We start from the raw sequence: 23,055 nt of genomic DNA on the forward strand, positions 1-23,055 counted from the left end.
CAAGCAACTGCTATATAATAAATTCTTCTGGTTACGTTTGATGAGAGCCATGCTGTCTCCTACTTCCACGGTTGAGAGTAGTGATTTAAATTCAACCGTCCGCAGACGATTTATAATTCTCGCAGAAGAATGATTCACTTAAGTCGTATCCTTGAACAACGACATCTTCGCCTATTTTACATTCTTGTTAGAGCAGTTAACGGCGAACTTATGTTATGTCATTTCATAACCAGTTCTCAAATGTAATTTTTCGCAGATCGCTCTCATGTCGTTAGTTTTATTCGTTGACTTATATTACTCGAAGGATGAAATTTATTTGGAGTACAATAAATAATTTTTCGTTAGAGTTGGCAAAAAAAGGTCATATGCTGAGTTAGCTACTCGAAAATGGTTAAGAATTTCCTGAACGCAGAAAAATTTTCATAAAATTAATTGAAAACACACACAAACAGTGACAAACAGCCAGTGTCAAAGCGGCAACAGACTCATATATTCATCTTTATTATTGCTTACAATACATTTATTTTAAAATACAGAATTGTGTATTATTAGAAAATCTCATTAATACAGGGAGTTCGGGAGATTTTGTACAGATTGTAAAATCAGCTTAAACAAAAACTGTAAGCTATAAAAATAAAATAAGATGTGTCTTTTTCAATTCCTACTATTATTTCACACTCTCCTAATATATATCTTGTTCAAATTTTCAATCGTTAGTAAAATACTTTTTATTCATCCACTCAAGTTCAAATACATTTTTTAAAACTTGTAGTGCTTGACACATGATGTTAATATAGTTTATTCAAATATTAATTCATTAATTAAATTTAATTAATTTTTAATACTTTAAATAGAATTTTAGCAGTTTGTAATGAAAATTGGAATCAACAGGCAATAGCGCAATCTGTAAAATGCAAAGATTTCAGTATTTTTCACTTAAAGGTGAAGAATGCGAGTACAATTCTTGCGAAAATCAATAATTTTTTGATAATTATTTAATAAAAATTAACTAAAATAAAATTTTTCTTTGTTGACCTAAGTAGGAATTGAATTAAAAAAAATTTTTTATAATACTTGTTAATGGTATCATTAAAAAAACAATTTTTAAAATTTACTGTAAATGAACATCAAATCTTCCTTTAATTTTTACTTAAAATTTCAAAACAGAATTCACTTTGAGGTGCAATACCAATCTACCCAAATATATCTGAGCTAAATTTGATTGCTCTAGGTCAACGATTTGAGTAAAGAACCAACGCACACACACTTATAAACTCATTTTGCTTTAGGATAGAATAGGATAGTCAGAAAATCTTTTGCCAAATCAATCAGTCAATGAGTTTGTCCGTTTCTATGTTCACGTGTTTATAAACACGCACAAAGCGTAATAAATTGGCTAAATGAAATTTGGTATTCAACTTTGACATCAAAATTTCAAATGTTTAGCTTTAGTTACATTTTGGTAGAAATTGGTCAAAGTAAATATTTCTAAAATGCATACACGTTCTCTTCCCTATCTGACGAATTTAAACGCAAAACATAACATGCTGTTTAATACTCCAGAAAAGCGATAGGGTAATCCATCCCCTAGTTTATTTCGTTGTTTTAATGTTTTCCGTGTATCATTTTTATCTATGGGAAACATTTTTTGCGCCATCTTAAAACTAAAAGAGAGAAAAAAAAATGTCTCTAATGTTTATATGATTTTCATCCAGTTTTTTTCTCTGATTTCCGCAACTAAATCAATAAATGTTTTACTTTTTCATTTATAAATTTTTCAATAAATCTCATGAAGAAATGTGTATGTAAAATGTTACTTAAAAGCGAATGGCTAAACATAAGATAGGCTAATAAATACGTTTCGAAAATTTATATAAATGATTTCATTCAGCAAAAATATTAATGGGTATGTTTTTTTTTTAAATATTTTTCCTAAGATTTAAGAATAACTTATAATTCACAAAACTTTCGTTATCTGCTAAAATGAACGTTAATTATTAGACCTTAACCGTGTTAAATTAATACCAGATTTGGTAACGAATCATTTGAAAAAGAATTCGAGCTTGTCCAGTCATATCGTATTCTTAAATCCAAACAAAATTTTTGAAATCGTGACTTTTAATTGCGTTGCATGACAGAGGGAAAAAATCTTCATTGTGTAGAAATACACCACGTTTCATTGATGTTTTTTTTTTTTTTTTTCAAAATTTGAAATAAATCAATAGTTTTGTGAAGAAGACCACGTTCCTGATTTTTATTAATTTACCTTGTTGTAAATCTCAATTGTAACGTTCATATTTGCATGAAAAAACATGCCAATGTAATTCCAGAAATAGTTCTTCTGACGATTTATAAAAATTTAGTGACTGCATTTTTTGCGATTAAAATATTCAAGTATACTTTAGAAACGAGGACTACGAAAGCTCAAATTACTTCTTAAAGCGATATTTGTTATAATAAACCCTAATTTAAAACAAAAAATGCAAAAATTGAAAAATACATACATATATTTGTATCAGTCACTAAATTTATTAACCGTCATATTAAATTTATTATTATCACCATATCTGTGAAATGACGTTAACATAAATTTAAATACAAAGCTACTGTATAACATTTTATAATACATGCTACTTTTTTTTTTTCAAATACCTTTTGTGAAGCTAATTTACAATGTTAGATTAACACCAAAAAACCAAAATTATAAGTTCTTTTTTTTTTTTAAATAATTTATTCCATAAATTCATATAAATCATTCTAATTATTTTGATATTTGAATTTCAGAAATTATTCTAATAATCTAAAAATTTGGTTGAATATTAATCATTAAACGATTTTCTTGATTTTACAATTCACTTTATTTGCTTGACAACATTTCAATTTAAATCGTTTGCTTTCTTTAATAACATTCTAGAGGTTGCGAAACTTTAGAAAGATTTCAATTTAAAATAATAAACCAAAGTAAAATAAATAATTCCTCCTTCCAGATTTGAATCCGTTAACGAGTTTTTGGAGTCACCAAGTCACTATTTCATTAACTTTAAAGGTAAAGTTCAAATAGTGTTTCGTAATTCTCATGTAATGAGATTTTAGGTGTGACATCTGGTGGCATTTTACAGAAACAAAATAGCCTCGGATCTCGAATGTTCCGCCAGAAGGAGAAAACTGAGTTGAGCTGTCGTCGCATTGGAAATAAATCACATGACTTCTCTTTTGGTTGTCATGGCAACTGACTTGCGTATCGATTATGGAGTTTGGTTAAACTAAACTAGTGACATTCCGAGAACAAGACTGAACGTTTTCTTACCACACCTGAGTTGGCAAAAACCATTTCAATTCGCCACTAATTTTTTATTAAAATAAAATAAAATGGATGAAGACTTTTCGAGCAGAGTAATTTTCTAAAATTGTTTTGATATAAATTCAAATATTAATATTTGATAATATTTTTTATTCATTTTTTTTACATATGTCACAAATAATGAAATATTTCATAATAGAAAGGTAATTTTTGATACACAAAATAAGAACTTATTATAAAATTATATAGTTCATAAAAAAAGTTTCAGAGTTGAAAAACTTTTAAGATATTTTCAATATAAAGTGTCATGATTACTGAATCTTAGCTATCAAATTTCATAGATAATAATCTTTTCAAAAGTTCTATCGCAAAATTTGTACTTTTATAGTTCTAATGTCTTTGTGTCTTCTTTAGCTTGTTTTAAACTCAATATTTCCTCTTTCTCACTTTGTAAGAAAATTCTTTTTTTATAAAATTCACCAATTTCACCTTTTTATTTCTTTCCCCTCGTATAAGAAGTATAGAAAGAGAAAGGATTGTAATATTTCAAAAAATTCGAAATTATAATGAATTTTCATGTATCAGATCTTCTTAAATCGGAATAAATGAATAAATTTTTTGAAATTATATCCGTCTGTGCACACTATAACTCAAAAATTATATGAGCTAGATTGATAAAATTTAATATATGACCATAATGCCCAATTCGCAGGTTTCTATCAAATTTTAAACTAAATCCATTCAGAAAAAGTCTATCTGTCCACCTGTCTGAATATAAGTTAACACAATAATTACAAAGAGAGGAGATAGTTAGCTGTATAAAATTTGATATATCGATTTAACATCGATATTGCAGATATGTATCGAATTCGGAACTAAATCCATCATGATGTGGATTGTCTGTAGAGCCTGTAAACGCGATTTCTAAAAAGAAAAGACAATAACTCAAATACATGAAATTTGGAATACGATTTTGTGACTGAAAGTGTAAATCTATATCGACTTTTAGTTTTAATCGGCCAGTAAAGCGGTGTCCAAAATACACATTCGGTTTCATGGTGCTTGTGTATTAACCGCATCCCAACGATTAATCTCCAAAGGTTGCACGCTAATAGGCTGTTTAATAACGACCTAATAATTATACATAAGTATATTTATTAGAGAATATACAAAAAGGTTTTGGGGACAACTCCTGCTGGTTTATTTAAGAATTAGAAATAGCAATTACCAATTATCTGCCTTTTGATCCTAATTCTTAATGCATGTAATATTCAAATCAGCAACATGTAAAAGTACTTCACACAGAGGCGGTTTTCCGTACAGGCGTTGGCCTCATGCATCTATACAAAGGAAAAAGGGGAAGTGCTAAGTCGGTGGTAAATATACGACTTTGGGGAGGACACCCTTTGGCCACAGATTACCAAAATCTGCCACTAACCCCACAGAGTCAGAAACGACACTTTAATTTGGTACGTGCTCTCTTCATAAAATTATTTAACAGAATGAGCCCTTCCAGATGAATCGAATATCAATTAACATAGCGGCGTGGATTATGTCAATAGGGGAAATGTATCTCTCCAAAAGGTAATAAGCATCTTGACCAATCGACAAGAAAATTTTTGAGGGCACTCTCGTCTCACTGAGATAGACAGGAAAAGGGATGGCGCCGTCAGAGTGTGTGGAATTTATTCATGATATAGCTCTCACCTAGGCGCACCTCAGAAATGAGGATGAGAAGCTTCCTGTATGGTGGTTGGTTCTCGCTACTCGGGTATTACAGAAATGGTAGGGGTCGGCTACCTTCTATCGATGACAGGGCGCACTCCCACGGGAAATGTTGTGCCGTGGCCGGTAATGGCCCTTAGAACTCAACCATAGTTGCCACTAGTGTTGCTGTCGTTGCGATCTGGTCATTCAGATATTTCGTGTGTCTTCGGGGCGTTCGGAGTAGCTGGTTAAGGTTATTTATCATATAAGGATTATGTTCATAGATTAAGGGTAATTTTTTTCCCTGTTTGGTTTTGTGTGGTTTTCTCAGGTTTAAATGTATGAGTATTAATTTAATAAAATATAAGTAATATTTTCAGGTTGTTGTGGTTTTTTTTTTTGTTACAATTGTGATTAGAATTATTGACGGGCTTTACACTTTACACCCAATTTGTAGACTATCCAATTTTAAACGAAATTCATTAAGAAAAAAGAATATGTGTCCGGTTGTCCGTGAGCAAATGGACATGATAATTACAGAGCGTAATGAGATAGCTAAATAAAATTTGGCACACGGTCTTAGCATTTAAAATATAGATCCGAGCCAAATCTATGAAGAAGATGACCATCTGTAGTTTTGCATATATATAAACGCAATACTGGAAAAGGTAACAACTTAGGAAAATTAATTTGATATATGATCTTGCGACTACTATTCTAAGTCTATATGAGAATTTAGTTTCAGTAGGTTTGAAACAAGGCATCCAAATTACATATACGATTTTCTGATACTTATGTAATATGTACCGCATGTCAGCCATAAATCACCCATAAAAAATCCGCCAAAGTTCACAGTCTAGAATCGATCCAGAACGATTTTTGTAACTATTTTTCACCAGTGGCATACAATTAATAAACAAGTATTGCTTTCCTTCACGCAACTCTGATGTGTGAAAATAAAAATCTGAGCCTTCGTAGAGGTCAGGGGGCCTTTCCGATGGTCTATAGTTATGTGAGGAGGAGTTAGAATAACATTTATTTATTAGTGAGTTTTGAAGAATATATTTATTAGAGAGTATTGTGAAAAGTTTCGAAGAGACCACTTCCGGTATACAGGGTGTCAAAAAAGAATGGAACAATGATTTATTTCCTTTACTATTACAATTATATATCATATATACTTCTAGTGTATGCAATTGTGACCTATACTTCCAACTGCAGAGTTTCATCAAATAGATATCAATGTATGAACATACCTTGGCTTTTGTTGAGAGAGATAATGAAAAGTTAGAAATATTAAGGCTTTTTATGTTTCCCCATAGAAAAAAAAAGTGTTAATCAGTAAATTATTTTTCTTATATCTATCTAAGCCTGTACAAAGTTTTTATGCTTCTATCTGTAAAATTTGCTGAGTAAGGATATTATAAGGCAAATTTACTGACTAAAACCATTTTTCCATATCTCTGAAAAATGTTTGAACGACCCTTTCTTTGTACTTTTCAAAGGTAATATAGAAGTAACAAAAAATTATTTAAAAGGTAGAATCAGAAGATATTCCACATTTAATAACTTTCATTAAATTCTAAAAAATGAAACTGATGGAAACTGAATTTTTAAAAAATACTGAACCTAGTATTTCCAAATACTATATTCAATATTTTTGAAACAAATGGTTTTTAGCCAAATTTGCAATTAGTCTTTCTAAATTTAAAACTAAACATATCTTTACAAATTTTGTAGATATGTATCTGAAATTATTTGTTTGCACAGGTAAATAAATGTCAAGGAAACGATTCTCTAACTGACACTGTGGGAGACATAAAAATTTAATTTTTTAAAAAACTTTTTTACTATCAACCTTCTCATAAGCCAAAGCGTTTTTATTCAGTTGATCACTTTATTTAAAGAAAATTTGTAGTTTGAAGTATATGTCTAGGTTCAATATTTAAGAAATAAAAGCATATTACAATTTTATGAGACACCCTATATATCGAATTGTTATTGAAAATTTAATTATTAAACGGAAATGGATTCAATTATTTCATTATATATTATTAAAAGTGTTATTTTTAACTTCAAATTTAAGTTCTCCAAATATATAAAATCAGCCTTCATAATGATGCTAAATTAATATATTATGAACAATGTGCTTGACTTTATACCTGTAGTTTTACGCTCGGCAAATAAACGACTAAAAATTAGCATTTCACAATGTATTTACTAGGCAACTGAAATAAAAATTAAAAAAAAAACAGATATCAAGTAAGTATCAAACAATGTAATTGATATTCCAACTAATAAGTCAATAAATGATTAAAACATGGTTAACAATTTATTAATCCGAAAAACTGTCATTTTGTCGAACTGCATTTAAGTCGAATAATCAATATCCTATGAATCAGTGTTCCAGATATTCCGTGTGATCAAGTAATCTGAATTATCAATGTTTTTGATTAACAATATCACATCCAAATTTATCTGAATATCAAAACTTCGACCCCATAATACTGAACTGTAAATAATTCAGATGATATTCTGTTCAGATGTAATAGTACTAAAATTTTGTCAAATTCTAAATAATTCGGATAATTGGCAGATACTGTCGAAAAACTTTCAGAATATCGCTACATTACAATTATTCGAGATAGTTGACATTATCAAAGAATAGCAAAACAATCAAGGCATGAAAAATTGATATTTTTTCCCTTGTCTTTATCTCTTTATACAGGGTGATCAATAAAAATCTTTTAAGCTCTTTAAGTTCAAAATGGCACCTGATATAGCTATGGAAATAATCTGCACCCTTAGTAAAATGACTATACTGAATTTATTGAGACAGGTTACAGTGCTCTTAGCGGCGAAATAAGAAAGTTACAAAAAGTAAAAGAGATCGTCTAAAAAGTTCAATTAGAAGAATATACGCTATATCATAATAGAAACATAGGAACAAGTTTCATGGAGTTGTCTGTTGAATTGGCGGAGATGTTTTTCATAAAAATTATGCACTGTCTGTATCTTGAAAAAGAGTTCGCCCTCAATTGAAAAATGTATTAACCCGTATTATTATAAAGTTTTTTCGGGGTCAGCAACGGCGAAGTGGAATTTATACAATGAAGAAAATAAATAAAAATAATAATTTTTCTTAAAAAAAACTGAAAAACTCACTCTGGGGGACGGGGGCAATATGAGATGTTATTTTGAATTTATAGGGCTTCTTAATAAGATTTCACCGATCATGCTTTATAAAAATGAACATGCCTTTTAATTTTTGTCAGATTGTGACGGAATTTGGCATATGTGCTTTCCAAGACAAGGGAAAGGTCACGGTCAGCTTCTCAAAATCAAAAAGTTTATTAAATAATAAGCTAATTAAAACTTGACACTTTTTTGGTGTCTTTTTACTATAGATTCTGAAAGTATTATCTTACAAAAATAATTTTTATTATTCCATCTTAAAACTAAAATTAAATGAATTTTTTAATGATTTTCATACAAAGTGTACTCGAATTTCAATATTCTTTTTAAAAAATAATTTGATATAAATCCATAACAATGTTTTTCATTGTTAAGAGAAAATTCAAAATAATTTTATTGTTTTGCCAAACCATTGTATCTGATACTTTTAACCAGTGTTCAAATTAAGATGAAAAGCTGATTTCATTAGGATTTAACTCTGACGTAAGATTTTCATTTCGTAGAATACATAGATGTTACCATGAAACACAGAACAAGAAAATGCCAATATTCACCATAGTAATAGTTTAATATCGTAATTAATAGTTTACTAGCCATAGAGGCCATTATTCTTGGAGAAAAAGCAAATCTCAGTGAGTTGTGAATATACGTAAACGGGGGAAATATCTTTCCCTTTTTGAAAAATCATTTTGTTTGTTATATATAAATTCACACATTTGAAGTAAATTTTGGAAGAATAATTGTAAATTGAAATTTATAGGGAATAATTTTTCCCATCTTCTCATTCTCTAAAAAAATTATCTTATTGAAGGAAATTCAATCTTTACTCTACTTTGAACCCTTGTAAATTTTTGACATTTCGAAAAGCCTACGACATTTATTCCGCTCAAATTTCCCTATTTCATGAGGAATCACCTTTAAAATTCATGTCGTGCTGCCATCTAGTGCTGAAATATATATTTATAAAGTATCAAATTCAGTTTTAACATTAAATAAGCAAGAAAAAAAAAATATAATATTACAAATGATTTCTAGCAAGAAAAAAATTATTATAGAATGTTATTTGTATGTTATATGAATCTTTATAAACATATATGTGTGGGGTTTTTTTCCTCCGTTGAGCAATAATGGCGATTGAATTTGATATACAAGAGCATCATAAATAAAAATATCTCGTATAGTAGAGCGATATCTCTCATTATACAGAGTTCCAACCAGTTTGTCAGACATATTAAATATTTATAAAGTGTCAAATTCCGTTTCAATATTCATAAGAAAGAATCAAATATAATATTGGAATTCATGTATGGAATGTCATGTATTCATGTATGGTTGGAAAAATTCATGTACACATTGTGTACATGAATTTTTCCAACTGCTATTTGGAAGAATGGTTTATAACTCAAAAAAAGAAAAAAAGCATAATAGAAAATACATACATAAAATTAATCTCAATATACATAAAAACACACACACAAATAAATTAGTGAGTCAGTTGCAAATCTAAATATCCCAGCCTTAGTAGAGTAAAAAAAAATATAGAATTGTTGATAAAGTATGATAAAGTTACTTTTGATATCTTGCACAAAAAATAAATCTGTTTGAAAAGCTTATTTTTTTCACATGATTATCGTAAAATGTGAAATCACCGGAATTTGCCTCTTCTAAATTTCTTTTCATACTCTCTATAAAATGTATTATCCCTCTCCCAGCGCATTAAATTTTGGACCATTGGCAAGACCGCGAATGGCATTGGCGAACAATAGTTACATAATATTGATCTTTGACGTGAATGTAGCAATTGAATGATTCTTGGCGATTAATTTCTAGATTTATCAATAGGTACCGAACGATCGAATTTGTATTTTATATACAAATACGATTGTTTCAATTGTTTTCAACCGATTGAAACCAAAATTTGACACAGAACTACTCTTCACAAAATCGCATACCAAATTTCATATTTTTAAATCACTCAGTTTCTGTTATCTCGTTTACAGGCTTGTGAAAATACAGATCGACGAAAAGACAACTCGTCGACTGATTTGTTTCCAAATTTGACAACTGTCTGTATATTAGATGTTAAATCTAGCTATCATATTTTATCTATCTCGTACTTTCAGTTTTGTAATGATCGTTTTAACGTATATTCGGAGAGACAGACTTTTGAATGAATTTCGCTCAAAATTTGAGAGAGTATTAAAAATTTGTTAGTAATTCCATATACCAAATTTCAGGTGTCTGGCGCAAAGCATTTTTGAATAATCGTGATGACATACAGACATAAAGGCAAAAAAACGTTTTGCGGATTTAGAATTTTTTAGGTCTAAAATATGAAGATTCATTAAATTCTAATATTCGAATCTTCTGACGATTATCATATTTTCTCTATATTTCGTAAACAAAAAAGTAAAAATATTTCATCAGTTATTTACTCTCTTTTTTTTTAATGCCCAGAATCAAATAAAGTGTAAATTGGTTTGCTAAAATTTACTTTCAGTTTAAGAAAATTTCAAATAATGTTTTAGTATTCAAACATTCTTTTTATCTTTCAAAATAATAACTAGTTGCACATGTTATGATTTTTCCGTGAACTGATGCCTCTGCGTTAAAAAGCAAATCATCAACTGTATTATTCCTAAAATGTCAGTTGTAAAAAAGAAGACAGTTTTACATTGCCATCATAATAATAGACGAGTTTCTATAATGAATACTTAAATTATTTGTAAGAAAAAACTCGGTTTAAACAAATATTCATACTAATAATATTCTTGAGAAAATTCTCCTGTTCGATAATCACTAGAATAAGGTTTCTACATTAGTGTGATTAAGAAAATGTTTCTCCACTTCAAATTTTTTTAATTAAGTGTTGTACATCAAACATCACAAACTGGAACTTTCACAAGATATTGCTTCTTCATATGAAATATATATTAAATAATGCACTTTTTTTTTATCCCCTACATGCATCCTAAACCTCCTAAAACAAGCAAAGGAAGGAAATTAATAATTTAGTAAAGTCATTTTAAAATAAAGAAATTTAAAATTAAAAATAATAATTTAATATTTGATAGGAGATGTAAAGAAATTAGGAAATGATAAGGTCAATATATTGAATATAAAAAAAAGGCATTAATCGAAGGTTAATGTTGAAAAAATTAAAGAAAATTTTTTAGATAGTAATTGATCATATTTCATTGAGATCAATCAATTGTTTGCCTTTTTTATAAATACTGCACAGTGTGGCATGGGGTCGGATTAAAAATATATATCTGCTTTCACTTTCTCTAAACTAAAAACATATATATTTTGAGAAGTGGTACTGCTCTTTCAACTGAATGGAACTATTCAGATTATAATTTGAATAAAAAATAGTGTAGCAAAATTATTTAAAAAATGAGAAAAATTTTATGTATTAAAATTTTTGTGTTATTAAAACTAAAATATTTTCATTGACAGAAAAAACTAGATCAATTTAGAAATTATAATGTTCAGTATTCCGACAAGAGAATTAAGAAATCTTATTTTATTAAACAAAAGAAACTTTGGAAAATAATTTAACTCATATGGATCATCTTTAAATTGGGCTGTCAATGATGTGTTTCACACATATCAATTAAGAAATGCAAAAAAGATATGTTTTGAAACTGTAATAAAAATTTAAGTAGTTTGATTCATTTCACACTTGTAACGTTCATAATAAAATAACAAAATCAGTTTTGCCACTTCCTTCATTTTACAGAAGATTTCTATAGTCAAATACTGAAATATTTAAAAGATATTCAACATGATAATATCCTGCCATAGTATTTCCGTTATAACATTATAAACTAATTTTTATCTGCACATTCAACAACAAAAAATCACGTTATTTACATTATTGCTATGATAAAATCCCTGTTGCAGTGAAAATATGTACGAGAAAGTGGATTTATTTTGGGGGAAACAAAATGACATATGAAATTTCGACTCAAACATAAAATCAAAACTAAGACATCATTATTTATTTGCCATTTCATCATGTACTTCATGTGAAAATTACTTTTATTCTTAAACAATTTGCACCGAATCAAATAGATCTACATTAATATCTTTAAGGTTGCCGCATTGTGTGATTTAAAAACTCAAATTTGTTCTCATGTCACTTGTTCCCGGTTCTAGTAAGCAATTATTCGCAAAAATATTATTTGAATTTGTTAAGAAAGATTTAAATTTTATTTCGTAAAATAAGTAAGCTGAAGCTTAATTTTTTTAAATGCTTCGTCTGTGTAGTTTAAGAGTTTCATCAATTTAAAAGGACTTGAAGCAGGAAATTGTCAATAAAACGCACAGATAAATAAAACGTATCATTATTCACTTGTTGTTTTAACCCGCGAAGACGCGCGCTTCTGTTGTGACTCGAAGACGCGCATCGGGCTTCGCAGGCCCGGAAACGTTTTTCGTGAGAAAAACGCAAATAAAATTACATTTACGTTACCGAAAATCTAAGTTTCACAAAAGCATACTACTGAAAATATAAAATAATGTTTTTCAATAAATGCCACTTTCAATTTACACAATTACAGCTAGTTTAAGTACAAAATATTTAAAATTGTTTAAAGGTTCTTTTCTCTTTAAAACTGAAAATTACAAAACATACATGAGACATAAATTATTACTAGTATTTATTAATAAAAATTATTTCTACATTAGTAAATTAAAATAAAACTTACATTTTAGGGACATTTGCAGCAAACAACGCTGCTATGTTCCCCTCATACATTTTTTTTACACGCGGAACAACACATTTGGGATTTTCTGTCCTTTGTACTGGGACATACATGGCATCTTTTTCTAGAAATTTTTTGCTTTTTTTGCGGGGGAGTATCACAATTTTCACTGCGGTTACAATTCAATTGGTCACGCAATTGACGGGGAAGAGTAGCCTGCATACTTCTTTCTTGAAGGTGGCCCTTCAATAATTCTAAAGAAAGATCTTTTATGAATAAACTTCTTTTCTTATACTGAACTGGTGGCGTATTTGATGACAGTAATATGATACGAGAATTTACAGTAACAATATTCAGCATGCTGAAAAATATGACCATAGGCCATCTTTTACTTAGCCTCGCAGTAGAATATGTAGCTGACATTTCATCCACTACATCAACTGCGCCCTTTGTAAGGTTATAAAATGTTATAATCTCTGGTTTCTTTGCTTCTCCTGTAGAAGCGTCAATTGTACCACCATTATGCATTCAGGATAAAAGAACAACACATTTGTTTTTTTTCGGTACGTAAGAAACCAGTGTCAAATTTTTTTGGAATCCAAATAATGTTGAATATTGTTCTCGTTTTTTTCCAGAAATGAATTCCTTTGGAAGCTCCCTTTTATTTTTTCGGACTGTTCTCACAAGTGTAATTTTTTTCTTCAAGAGGTCTTTTGCTAAATCATAGCTAGTGTACCAATTGTCAACAGTTAGGTTGCGTCCTGAATTGAAAATAGGTTCTAGTAATCTCTTTACAATTTTGTCTGGGCCATTTTCAACGTTATATGGCCCTGCTGGTTGAGTTCCTGCATAAATCTCTAGGTTCCATGTGTAAAATGTTCTCGCATCTACCAAGGCAAAAATTTTTATTCCATACTTGGCTGGTTTATTTGGCATGTACTGTCGAAATGAACACCTTCCTCTGAACGGTTCTAATTTTTCGTCGATTGTCACATATTCTCCAGGAGTTTGAACTTTTTGACAATTTGCGACGAACATTTCAAAAATATTTCTGATGGGAGCAAGTTTATCCACTTCTCTTCTAGAAGAACGATCTCTTATATCATCAAATCTGACACACCTCATCAGAAATAAAAAACGTTTATATGACATAGTACGGTGGAATATGTCAATTCCTGTTCCGTCAGTAGCCCAGAGGTCCTTTACATTTACATAGGAAGATTTGTGCAGTCCACCAAAATAGAGAAGTCCTATAAATGCCTTTATTTCAGAAATTTTTGTAGGATGAGCGTCTCTTTCTCTTCCAAATTTACATGCAATTGATCGAATAAAAATATTTGTGCACTCGACAATAATTGATATCATACTTTCATCAATCAGAAATGTCCAAGAATTTATTGGCGAGGATACATTTTTTGTTTCGCCAATATTTCCAGGCAGTTTTGAAATGATATTGTGAGCAGGAGTTTTCACATTTTTCCTTGGCTCCTTTTTATACCATATCGTGTTACCGTCTTTCCCAACGTAATCATCGGTGGATTCACAAACGTACACTTCACTGTCTGAATCTAGCTCCTCTTCTGAATTCGATTGATGATCACTAATTAATTCTTCCTCAACAATTTCTTCATCTTCCTCATTAAGAGATTCTTCATCTGTTGAAACTTCCGCTAATAATTTTTGTAATCTTTCGCATTCCTCTTTATAACTCAAGTCTCGAGACATTATTGCGACCGTCTCCACTGCTTACAAATATAGCTATGCGAACGCTCGCATCGGGCTTTCGAGGCCCGCGCAGCTGTTTCTGGCAGCAGGTGTTCCATTTTCCAAGAAACGAGAGGGGTGAAATTCCTAGAATGACTGGGGTCAGGTGGCAAATGACCTTGAACGCAGCTACTGGGGAACTTGAGTTTCTACGCTGAAAAACCGATTTTCTGCATAATTTTTTTCAAGCTCTAGGGCCTCCGAGACCCGACGCTCGCGCTCGCGGGTTAAAGGCGAACTATTGAACTGATCTGAAAAGCTGGTTGTTTACCCAAGTAATTTAAATCTCAGCTGTCGTCTTGTGACTACTCTAGATTTTTGTGAACCCGGCACAAGCTAAGAATCCGTTCAGGAGCATACGCCGGAAAACAAACCTCATTCCTTCCTTCCTTCCTTGTGACTACTCTTAAGTAGTGATTGTGAAAGCCTCATTTCCATCAATATTTTTTATTATAAATTTGATATCGTTTTCAAATAATTTGAAACAATGTTAAACGGTAAACGTGCTCTAGTTACAGGTGCAGGAAGAGGTGTGTATGAAATATTTTCTTTAAATAACAATTATGGTTATTGAAACAGTTGCAGATTTATCATGAGCAGATTTTTTATTGTTAGGAGTTTAATTTTTCATTTATATAAGTAAAAGGATTTGGTTACAATTCCGCACATTTATTTTCTGATATTTTCTTATTTTTTCTACTTGTGTTAAATATATTGTGTGAATTATAAATTTAATTGATGAGAATTGACATGTCAAGTTCACAATTTTACCCGATATGTTTTATGTAAAAAAATAATAATTGTTCGCATTTTTAATTTTTTTTTAGGTATTGGAAGATCTCTGGCTATTGAATTAGCTAAACGTGGAGCTCATGTTATTGCTCTTAGCCGCACAATGGAACATTTAATAACTTTAAAAAATGAAGTAAGATGTTAAAAATGATGAAAATGTTGTTTTATTACTAATTTAATTTGAATGTTGTTCATCTGAATTATTATCAATATAAATAAATATCTTTGCTAAATCCAATTATTTAAAATTAAGTTCTCTCAAATCAAATCATTAAAATTTATATTCTCTAAAATCAGATTATTAAAAAGTCTCTCTTTATGTAAGGAATGTTTTCAAAATTTTATTGAAACAAGAGTTAATTTTGTGCTGCCATTATTACAAAATTAATTTATTTTTAATATTAAGAGTATGTGCATTTTAACTGACAAGCACTTGTAGTCTTTTTTTATTTTGCAATTTATTTTTCATATAAAAAATTCTTTGAAGTCAGCAGTGGTTATTAATAACAGTAGATAGTTTAGAATAAAGAGATTGGAATAACTAAAATGTAAAAAAGAAGTGGAGCAATTTATTTTTTCATTGGGTCTTTGGAATCAGATTTTCTGAATGTAATTTATTTAATGTTATGGTAGAATTTTAATGACTAAAAATGAAAACTATAAATCAAATATTGGTTTAAAAATTCAAAAATGTTTTAAACAAGAAGAAAAATTACTTTTGTCAAAAATTGAATTGATACCTGAAATCCAACATATATATATATATATATATATATATTTAGCCACAAAAATCAAATATTAAGAACATTTTTTTTTTGTATTGATAAGATTGAATAAAATAAGTGATTGTTTAGGAATTCAGTAACAGAATGATCCCACTTGTGTTAATATATATAACAAAAAATGGGTATCTGTGTGTGGAAGGGTAAAATGTATAGAAATATGTATTAAAATTAGTTACTCACAGTTTTCCATCTACTATTAATACTTATAATTTGATTTTTTTTATTCAGCTTTGTTTTTTCATTTATTATGAGCAACTTATTAATAATTATTCTTTTATTAAACTGCTTATTTGTTTTTTGAGATACCTGCCATTGAGATTGTCTCTGTTGATGTTGCTAACTGGAAAGAGACAGAAAATGTAGTTAAGCGTCTTGGACCTATTGATCTGCTTGTCAATAATGCTGGAATTGCTTCCTTGGAAGAAGTTGGGAAAATCACTGAAGAATCCTTTGATAAGTAAAGATTTTTCATTCTTTTTCATTTGCTTTGTGAATATTTTACTTTATGATTTCCTTTTCATATGTATTTGTTACTTTGCAGTGTTTTTGCCGTGAATGTAAAAGCAGTTGTAAATATTTCACAGGTATAGTCTATTAAAATACAGTCTAACTATCCTTGTTCCTTCTCTCTAGATACTTCTAGTTTTCTTTTATTTCATATTTCAAATTATTGAAATAAATATTATTTGTAAGGTTTTGAGAGATTGAATTGATAGAAGAGTGATAATACTTTCTATATTTTGACATTTCTTGTTATTATGATAAAATTGAAATTATTAAAGTTGTTTCATGCTGTGTTTCATAAACCTACAAAATGATGAGGCTCAATACAGTTTCCTTTAGTAATAATCTGTACTACCATAGTTAAAATTGTAAATTAATAGTTTATTAATAGTTGAAGGACAGCAATGACTTAATAGTAATCTTAACTCAGAGTCAATAGAATCAAGATTCAGGATAAGATTCCATCAAAGAGCAACAAAATATGTGGGCCTGAATGCTTGTGAACTCTGACATTGAAGATCAAATATCTTTCCCTGTTTGTGTAAAGCAGAATTAGAGAAATATGTTCCAGTTCAGATGTCATCTTCATCTGACTATTGTTCAAGGTAATTCTTTCAAAATATCTTCTTTGTTACTTCAAAACACAATAAATTCAACTCTTAGATATTGAAAATCCATGAATATATTTTGAATAGGTTAGTTTGTGAACAGAAATTACTTGTACAATAACTACTTCTGGATGATTTTTTTGAAACAAATAAAAAAGAAAAAAGTTATAAATTAAAGTAACGAATCATATAATAATTAATTGTTACTGTTATTTTTATGGGAAAATAAAGGATTTTAGTATCTTTAAATATGTAACTTTTGCAGAAGATTTTTTTTTCTAGTTTTATCATTTGCTTGATATCTATTTTGTTAGAGATGTTGTGTTGAAATAACTACAATATTATTAAGTATATATCCTTAGATTTCAATATGATGTTTGTACACCTTCTGAAAAATCGATGTACTATTTAGTTGTGTCATAGTAAAAATAATAACTGTAGTAAAATTTTCTGATTTTTCAATATATATATATATATATATATATATTTAGGCTTCTCCTCTCCTTCTTACCCCCCCCCATCAAAAAAAAATTTTTTTTCAACTTTGATGAAACAAATTAATGTTAGGTTGACATTCAATTTAGAAGGCTATTTTGATATAGACTTTGCTTCAAATGTAAATTAAGAATGACATGATGTCTAACAGCTCCCTTTTCTATGCCAACAGGTAGACATTTGGCTATATTGTTGGTATATATACATTGATATATATTACAGGTATGCATATATGTTGTCTTTTTGATGGAATCAAATCTGAAAATCTTTGATTGCAAATTTAATCCTAATAATAAAAACTAAAATTGATAATAATGATAAAAACTTATATATTTTGATTCTTGAGCAGCATTTAATAGTTTTTAATTTCCTGCAATACTTTATTATCAAAAGAACCGTCATTTTTTAATAAACTTTTCTTGATTTTTATGTTTAAAATTCTCTGTAAACCATATTTTTTTATTAAAGGAATCAATAATTTTTTAAATATTAAATTAACGTTTCATTTGCAGATTTCTTTTTTTTTTAATTACTGCAAGAGATCTCCATAATTTAATGAATTAATATAGATTAAAATCTAATTGGTTGGTTCATTTTATTTTCAAATGGAAGTAAGAGAAATAATAAATGCTTTTCAAAATATGCTAGACTGGCATGTTTTTTTCTTTTACTTAATATGAAATAATTCATAACACATATGTTTTTACTTTAGATTGTGGCTGAAGGCATGAAACAAAGGGGCAATGGAGGATCCATTGTCAATATTTCAAGTCAGGCTGCACTGGTTGCTTTGCCTCAACATGCCACCTACTGTGCATCTAAAGGAGCTCTTGACCAATTAACTAAAGTCATGGCTCTTGAACTAGGTCCATTTCAAGTAATTATGATTTTCAACTTGATTTAATGATAAGTTAATTAATTACTCACTTTTATATGCTGTTTTGAATTCTTAAATATTATTATTTCATAACAAAAATAATTTCTTTTTTATGAAAAGAATTATCTTTTTTATATCATGCAGAATAATAATTGATGCATTACATATTACTATTTAATATTGTATTTAGTATTATATAATGTATCAATTGTAATATATTGTTATATTATATTACTATTGATATATTACTATTTAATTCACATGTTACATGTCCAAGTTCTCTATGATTGCTCGAAACAGTAGTTTTTTATGGTAGCTTAAGGTCTACATTTTCTCTTTGCTCTGATCAGTTTGCATAATTTTGTTTGTTGTGAGAAAAAAATAATTTTTAATTAAATATTTATTATTCCACTACCAATATGCTTCTTAATTGTATTAGTTCAACCCTCTAGATATGCAAAAGTCATATTTGTCTATGATATAGAATATCTGGATTTATAAAAGTAACCATATCTCAAATAGCTTAGAGCTGAATCAAGTCTAAATCGATTCCAGCCCATATTGAATATTTATTGCAGATCTGCAAATAGAATAATATTTAACAAAATAGTTTTAATAAAAGTTTAATTGTTTGATTTTCATATTTATTCTGATTTAAGTCTGTGAAGTGAAGTGAAAAGTTCATTATAATCTATCAGACTTAGATCATATTTAAATCTGATTAAGTGAAAAGATCATATCATTATAAAGATGTGTAGCCCATTTTAAACATTCGAATATCAACCAGTTCTTCAAGAAAATGAATTATGAAAAACTAATATATTTACTGCCATGCAGCATGAACATACTAATTTAGGAAAAACTGCTTCATACCAAAAATTTTAAATCTTAGAACTAAATTTGAAACAGGGTATGAAGATTTTAAATTCTGAGAAAAAAATTTCTTCCATTTCCTCTAGATTTAGAACCAATATCTAATCAAATATAAATTCAAATAATCAAGATCCAATACCATTTAGATTTGAAGGCAAAATTACACAAAGTTGAGATGTTTGAATTTTATTAATATTTGCCAACCAGATTTGAAAACACTCAAAACATGTCATGGAAATTATTTCCGTGCTTGAAAATACTTATCAGTACATGCAATTATTTTTACCTATGAAAGGAAATGTCTCCAGAATTACAAACATTCATTTTGATTAAATTTTTAAATTATCACTGTAAACAAGATATTACTTCTTCTTAAGGTGAGAAAATGGTAGTAGAGACAAGATACTAAATGTAAGGAAAAACGATAAATTTTTACCATTAATTTATAAAAAAAGTTTTAAAAAATAATTTTCTAAATTTCTACTTTTTCCATCCCACATAAGCATAGACCTTGTTTATTTAATCCATCCAGTATTTGAATGTGATATTCTTGTATTAGATCAAACCTTTCAGAAATTAAAATAAAATTATAAAATTTTAATAAAGTGATTATGACATCGAAATCACTTTATTAATATAATTGTTTTGTCTTCTTAAGACCTAACTGCATATTGCCTTAAGAGTTCTATGACATCTCATCATTTTCCTCCTGCGAAATAATTTCAAAATAGAAAGTATTCTGTGATTGACTTAACATATATTGTATATGAATTAATATTATTATATACTGCATATATTTTTCACACCATTTTAAAGAAGTTGTTTAATACTGGCTGTCAGATTAGAAAAAATTTTGAAAAAAAATTTCTAAGAATATTGAGGTGATATTTTCTATTGTATAATTTCATGTAAAAATTCTGAAGGTTGTCATAGAGGAAAAAAGTAGGAAGAAATGTCTAAAATTCATTGACGTTTTATGCACAAAAATTACTAATACTTGGTATATAGTTTTCTTTCAAAGTCTCTAATGCTTTTTGTGTGTGTGTGTGTGTGTGTGTGTGTCTCAATCACTTTTGAAAATTTCTGCCCCAAAACTGATATTCATCTAATAGAGTTCTTTCCCCTTCTCAGATAAGGGTTAATAGTGTAAATCCAACTGTTGTATTAACTGAAATGGGTATTAAAGCATGGGGAGAAGAGAACAAGGCCAAAGCTACAAAAGCCAAGATTCCACTGGGTAAATTTTGTGGTATGTAAAATTAGTTTCTTATTCCAATCATTTAGTATTTATAGGATAAATATTTTGCTACTTCTGTATTAAATGCATGTTAGCAATTAACTGCCGAAGTTCTCATGTTTATTGCAACCAGCTATTAATTACTAAAACATCATCAAGATGTCATTTTAATCTAATGTCTATGTTCACCAATGACATGCAATTAAGGCTAAAATTCATCAATGTCATGCAACATTTTTTATCCAAAATATATGTACTTATATATTTGTAGCATCAGGATAAAAGAAACAAATCTTGAATTCATAACATATCTTTAATTATTGGCTCTAGCTAGTTTGGTAGAGCCAGTAAACTTGGACGCAAATTCACTTCTCCATGATTGTCAACCAATCAAATATGCTATCTGTAATAAAGTTAAAAAAAAAAAAAGAAAGAAAGAAAGACACACACAGTTTTCAGGTATTAGTGAAAACTCTTTGTTTCAAAAATTAAACTGGTTTTCATTTTTTGCTGACATTTTTATTTTTCAAAAATTCTACAACTTGCAGTTAAAAATAGAATTCTTAGTAGTTGCAATTAAGAGGCATAAAAAGGAATTATGACATAATTGTACAATTGTTAGGTTTCTTTCAATGTAATGTAATGTATAGTAAGTATAATGATTGTTTAATCATAATTTAAAAAAAGTAAATTTTCCAAGTAAATAAAAACAAAATATATGTATTCATCTCCTTACATGTGTCAGAAAAAAAAATGTAGGTTGCTTTGAAAAATAAATGATAAATTGAAAATATTAAATTGAGAAAGTACTATTATAAGACCAATAAGTAATAAATTATTTAAGTGCTATAAAGAAACTAAAAACTTTTCTAAAAATTGAAATTAAAGAGTTTAGAAAAATTGTTCCCTCATTTTTTTTTTTACTTAAAAAAATAAGCATTAAATATAATGGAGCATTTTATGAATTTAATATTTATCATATTTGGTTGATGATGTCACCAGTTTCTGTTGCAAAGAAAGCATGCAAAGAAACAATGATTTTATCTATCTGCAGATACCATAATATTTATACAGTTATCTGAAATTCAAATTTTATTTAAAAGTTGCATTCATCTATTTTTTTCCCACCCTTCTCATTTTCAGATCCTGAAGATGTAGTAAAAGCTGTCATTTTTCTTTTAAGTGATGATGCCGGCATGATTACAGGAGCACAGTTACCAATCGATGGAGGTTATACAATTCACTGAATGTTTAAAAGTTTTCATATCAAAAATATATTTTGTACTGTTATCATATGGATTTAATTTTTGATAATAAAGATATTTTTATAATACTATTTTTATTTTTTTAGTCACCACTTAGACCTTTTGGTTTTCACCTTAAATAAATATATTTGGAAATAATGCTAAAATTATTATTCAAAAGAATAAGAATTTGTTTGCAACATGCTTCCAAAAGAAGAGGAAAATGAAAATTAATGTTGGATTTCAGTTACTTTGTATGTGTGTATTGATAATTTGTAATAGACATTTTCTTTATTATAAAGGCTACCAAAACTTTAAGCATTCACCTAATTTATTTGGAATGGCAAGTCAAAATTTGTTTTGACTCTTGTGTAAAAAAAAAGCATCAGTGTTTATTTTGTCATATATAAAATATTATAATTATCCAAAAATTTTAACTCAGGGAGCTTTGAAAATATCTACATTTCAAACCACAGTCAGAAAAACATATTTTTAGAGTTATGTCTGTTCCTGAACACAAAACTGCTTTGAGCTAGATGAATGAAATTTTTATATGAATTTTAAATTTGCTCAGTCTGTCTGTCCAAGAGAACACAATAACTATGAAACATAATTAGATTGTTAAAATTTGTTATGTAAATTTAGTATCTAAAATGTAGATATGTATCGGATTTTGAACCAAACCTGACTAGAAGTTGCCCATTTGTTGATTTATTTTTTGGTGAGCATTCTTGCAGATTATTATTAACTCTTTTTATCTGTTATTTCCTTTCAATTGTTGATTATAAACAATCTCTTAAATTTAAATATCTAAATATGTTTTATGAGGGTGGTGTTTCCATGAAAGAATCTGATTGATAAACAGATATAAATTATGATATTTAAATAATAATTTATTGTTTTATCTTCAAATAATTACTGAAATACTTCATGCACATGACATGCAGATATACTGATGGCTTAC

At 28.5% G+C, this 23,055-nt stretch overlaps 2 protein-coding genes across 3 annotated transcripts; one reads left to right on the top strand and one right to left on the bottom strand.

Annotated features, from left to right (window-relative positions):
• Positions 1 to 13,440: 13,440 nt before the first annotated feature.
• LOC129987528 (piggyBac transposable element-derived protein 4-like) lies at positions 13,441 to 14,637 on the bottom strand. The gene has a single exon (XM_056095498.1). It carries the CDS (start codon positions 14,635 to 14,637, stop codon positions 13,441 to 13,443), a length of 1,197 nt encoding a protein of 398 aa, XP_055951473.1.
• A 244-nt stretch (positions 14,638 to 14,881) lies between these two features.
• LOC129989351 (L-xylulose reductase-like) lies at positions 14,882 to 22,183 on the top strand. Of its 2 annotated transcripts, XM_056097839.1 has the most exons (8): positions 14,882 to 14,974; positions 15,070 to 15,206; positions 15,504 to 15,601; positions 16,556 to 16,710; positions 16,795 to 16,837; positions 18,573 to 18,737; positions 20,742 to 20,859; positions 21,991 to 22,183. In XM_056097839.1, exons 2-8 carry the CDS (start codon positions 15,164 to 15,166, stop codon positions 22,092 to 22,094), a joined length of 726 nt encoding a protein of 241 aa, XP_055953814.1. In that variant the 5' UTR covers positions 14,882 to 14,974; positions 15,070 to 15,163; the 3' UTR covers positions 22,095 to 22,183. The 2 variants fall into 2 exon arrangements, with proteins under 2 accessions (XP_055953814.1, XP_055953813.1); XM_056097838.1 differs by lacking the exon at positions 14,882 to 14,974 and having other exon boundaries at positions 14,982 to 15,206.
• The last annotated feature ends 872 nt before the right edge of the window (positions 22,184 to 23,055 follow it).

This window comes from Argiope bruennichi, chromosome 10, assembly GCF_947563725.1.
Source record: "Argiope bruennichi chromosome 10, qqArgBrue1.1, whole genome shotgun sequence".
NCBI lineage: Eukaryota > Metazoa > Arthropoda > Arachnida > Araneae > Araneidae > Argiope > Argiope bruennichi.

Excerpts from the sequence above, each read along its gene's own strand:
- LOC129987528 (XM_056095498.1), bottom strand. The coding sequence starts at position 14,637 with ATGTCTCGAGACTTGAGTTATAAAGAGGAATGCGAAAGATTACAAAAA.
- LOC129989351 (XM_056097839.1), top strand. The coding sequence starts at position 15,164 with ATGTTAAACGGTAAACGTGCTCTAGTTACAGGTGCAGGAAGAG. Across the intron at positions 15,207-15,503 it reads AGTTACAGGTGCAGGAAGAG|GTATTGGAAGATCTCTGGCT; the intron begins GTGTGTATGAAA and ends ATTTTTTTTTAG. Across the intron at positions 20,860-21,990 it reads TCCACTGGGTAAATTTTGTG|ATCCTGAAGATGTAGTAAAA; the intron begins GTATGTAAAATT and ends TCTCATTTTCAG.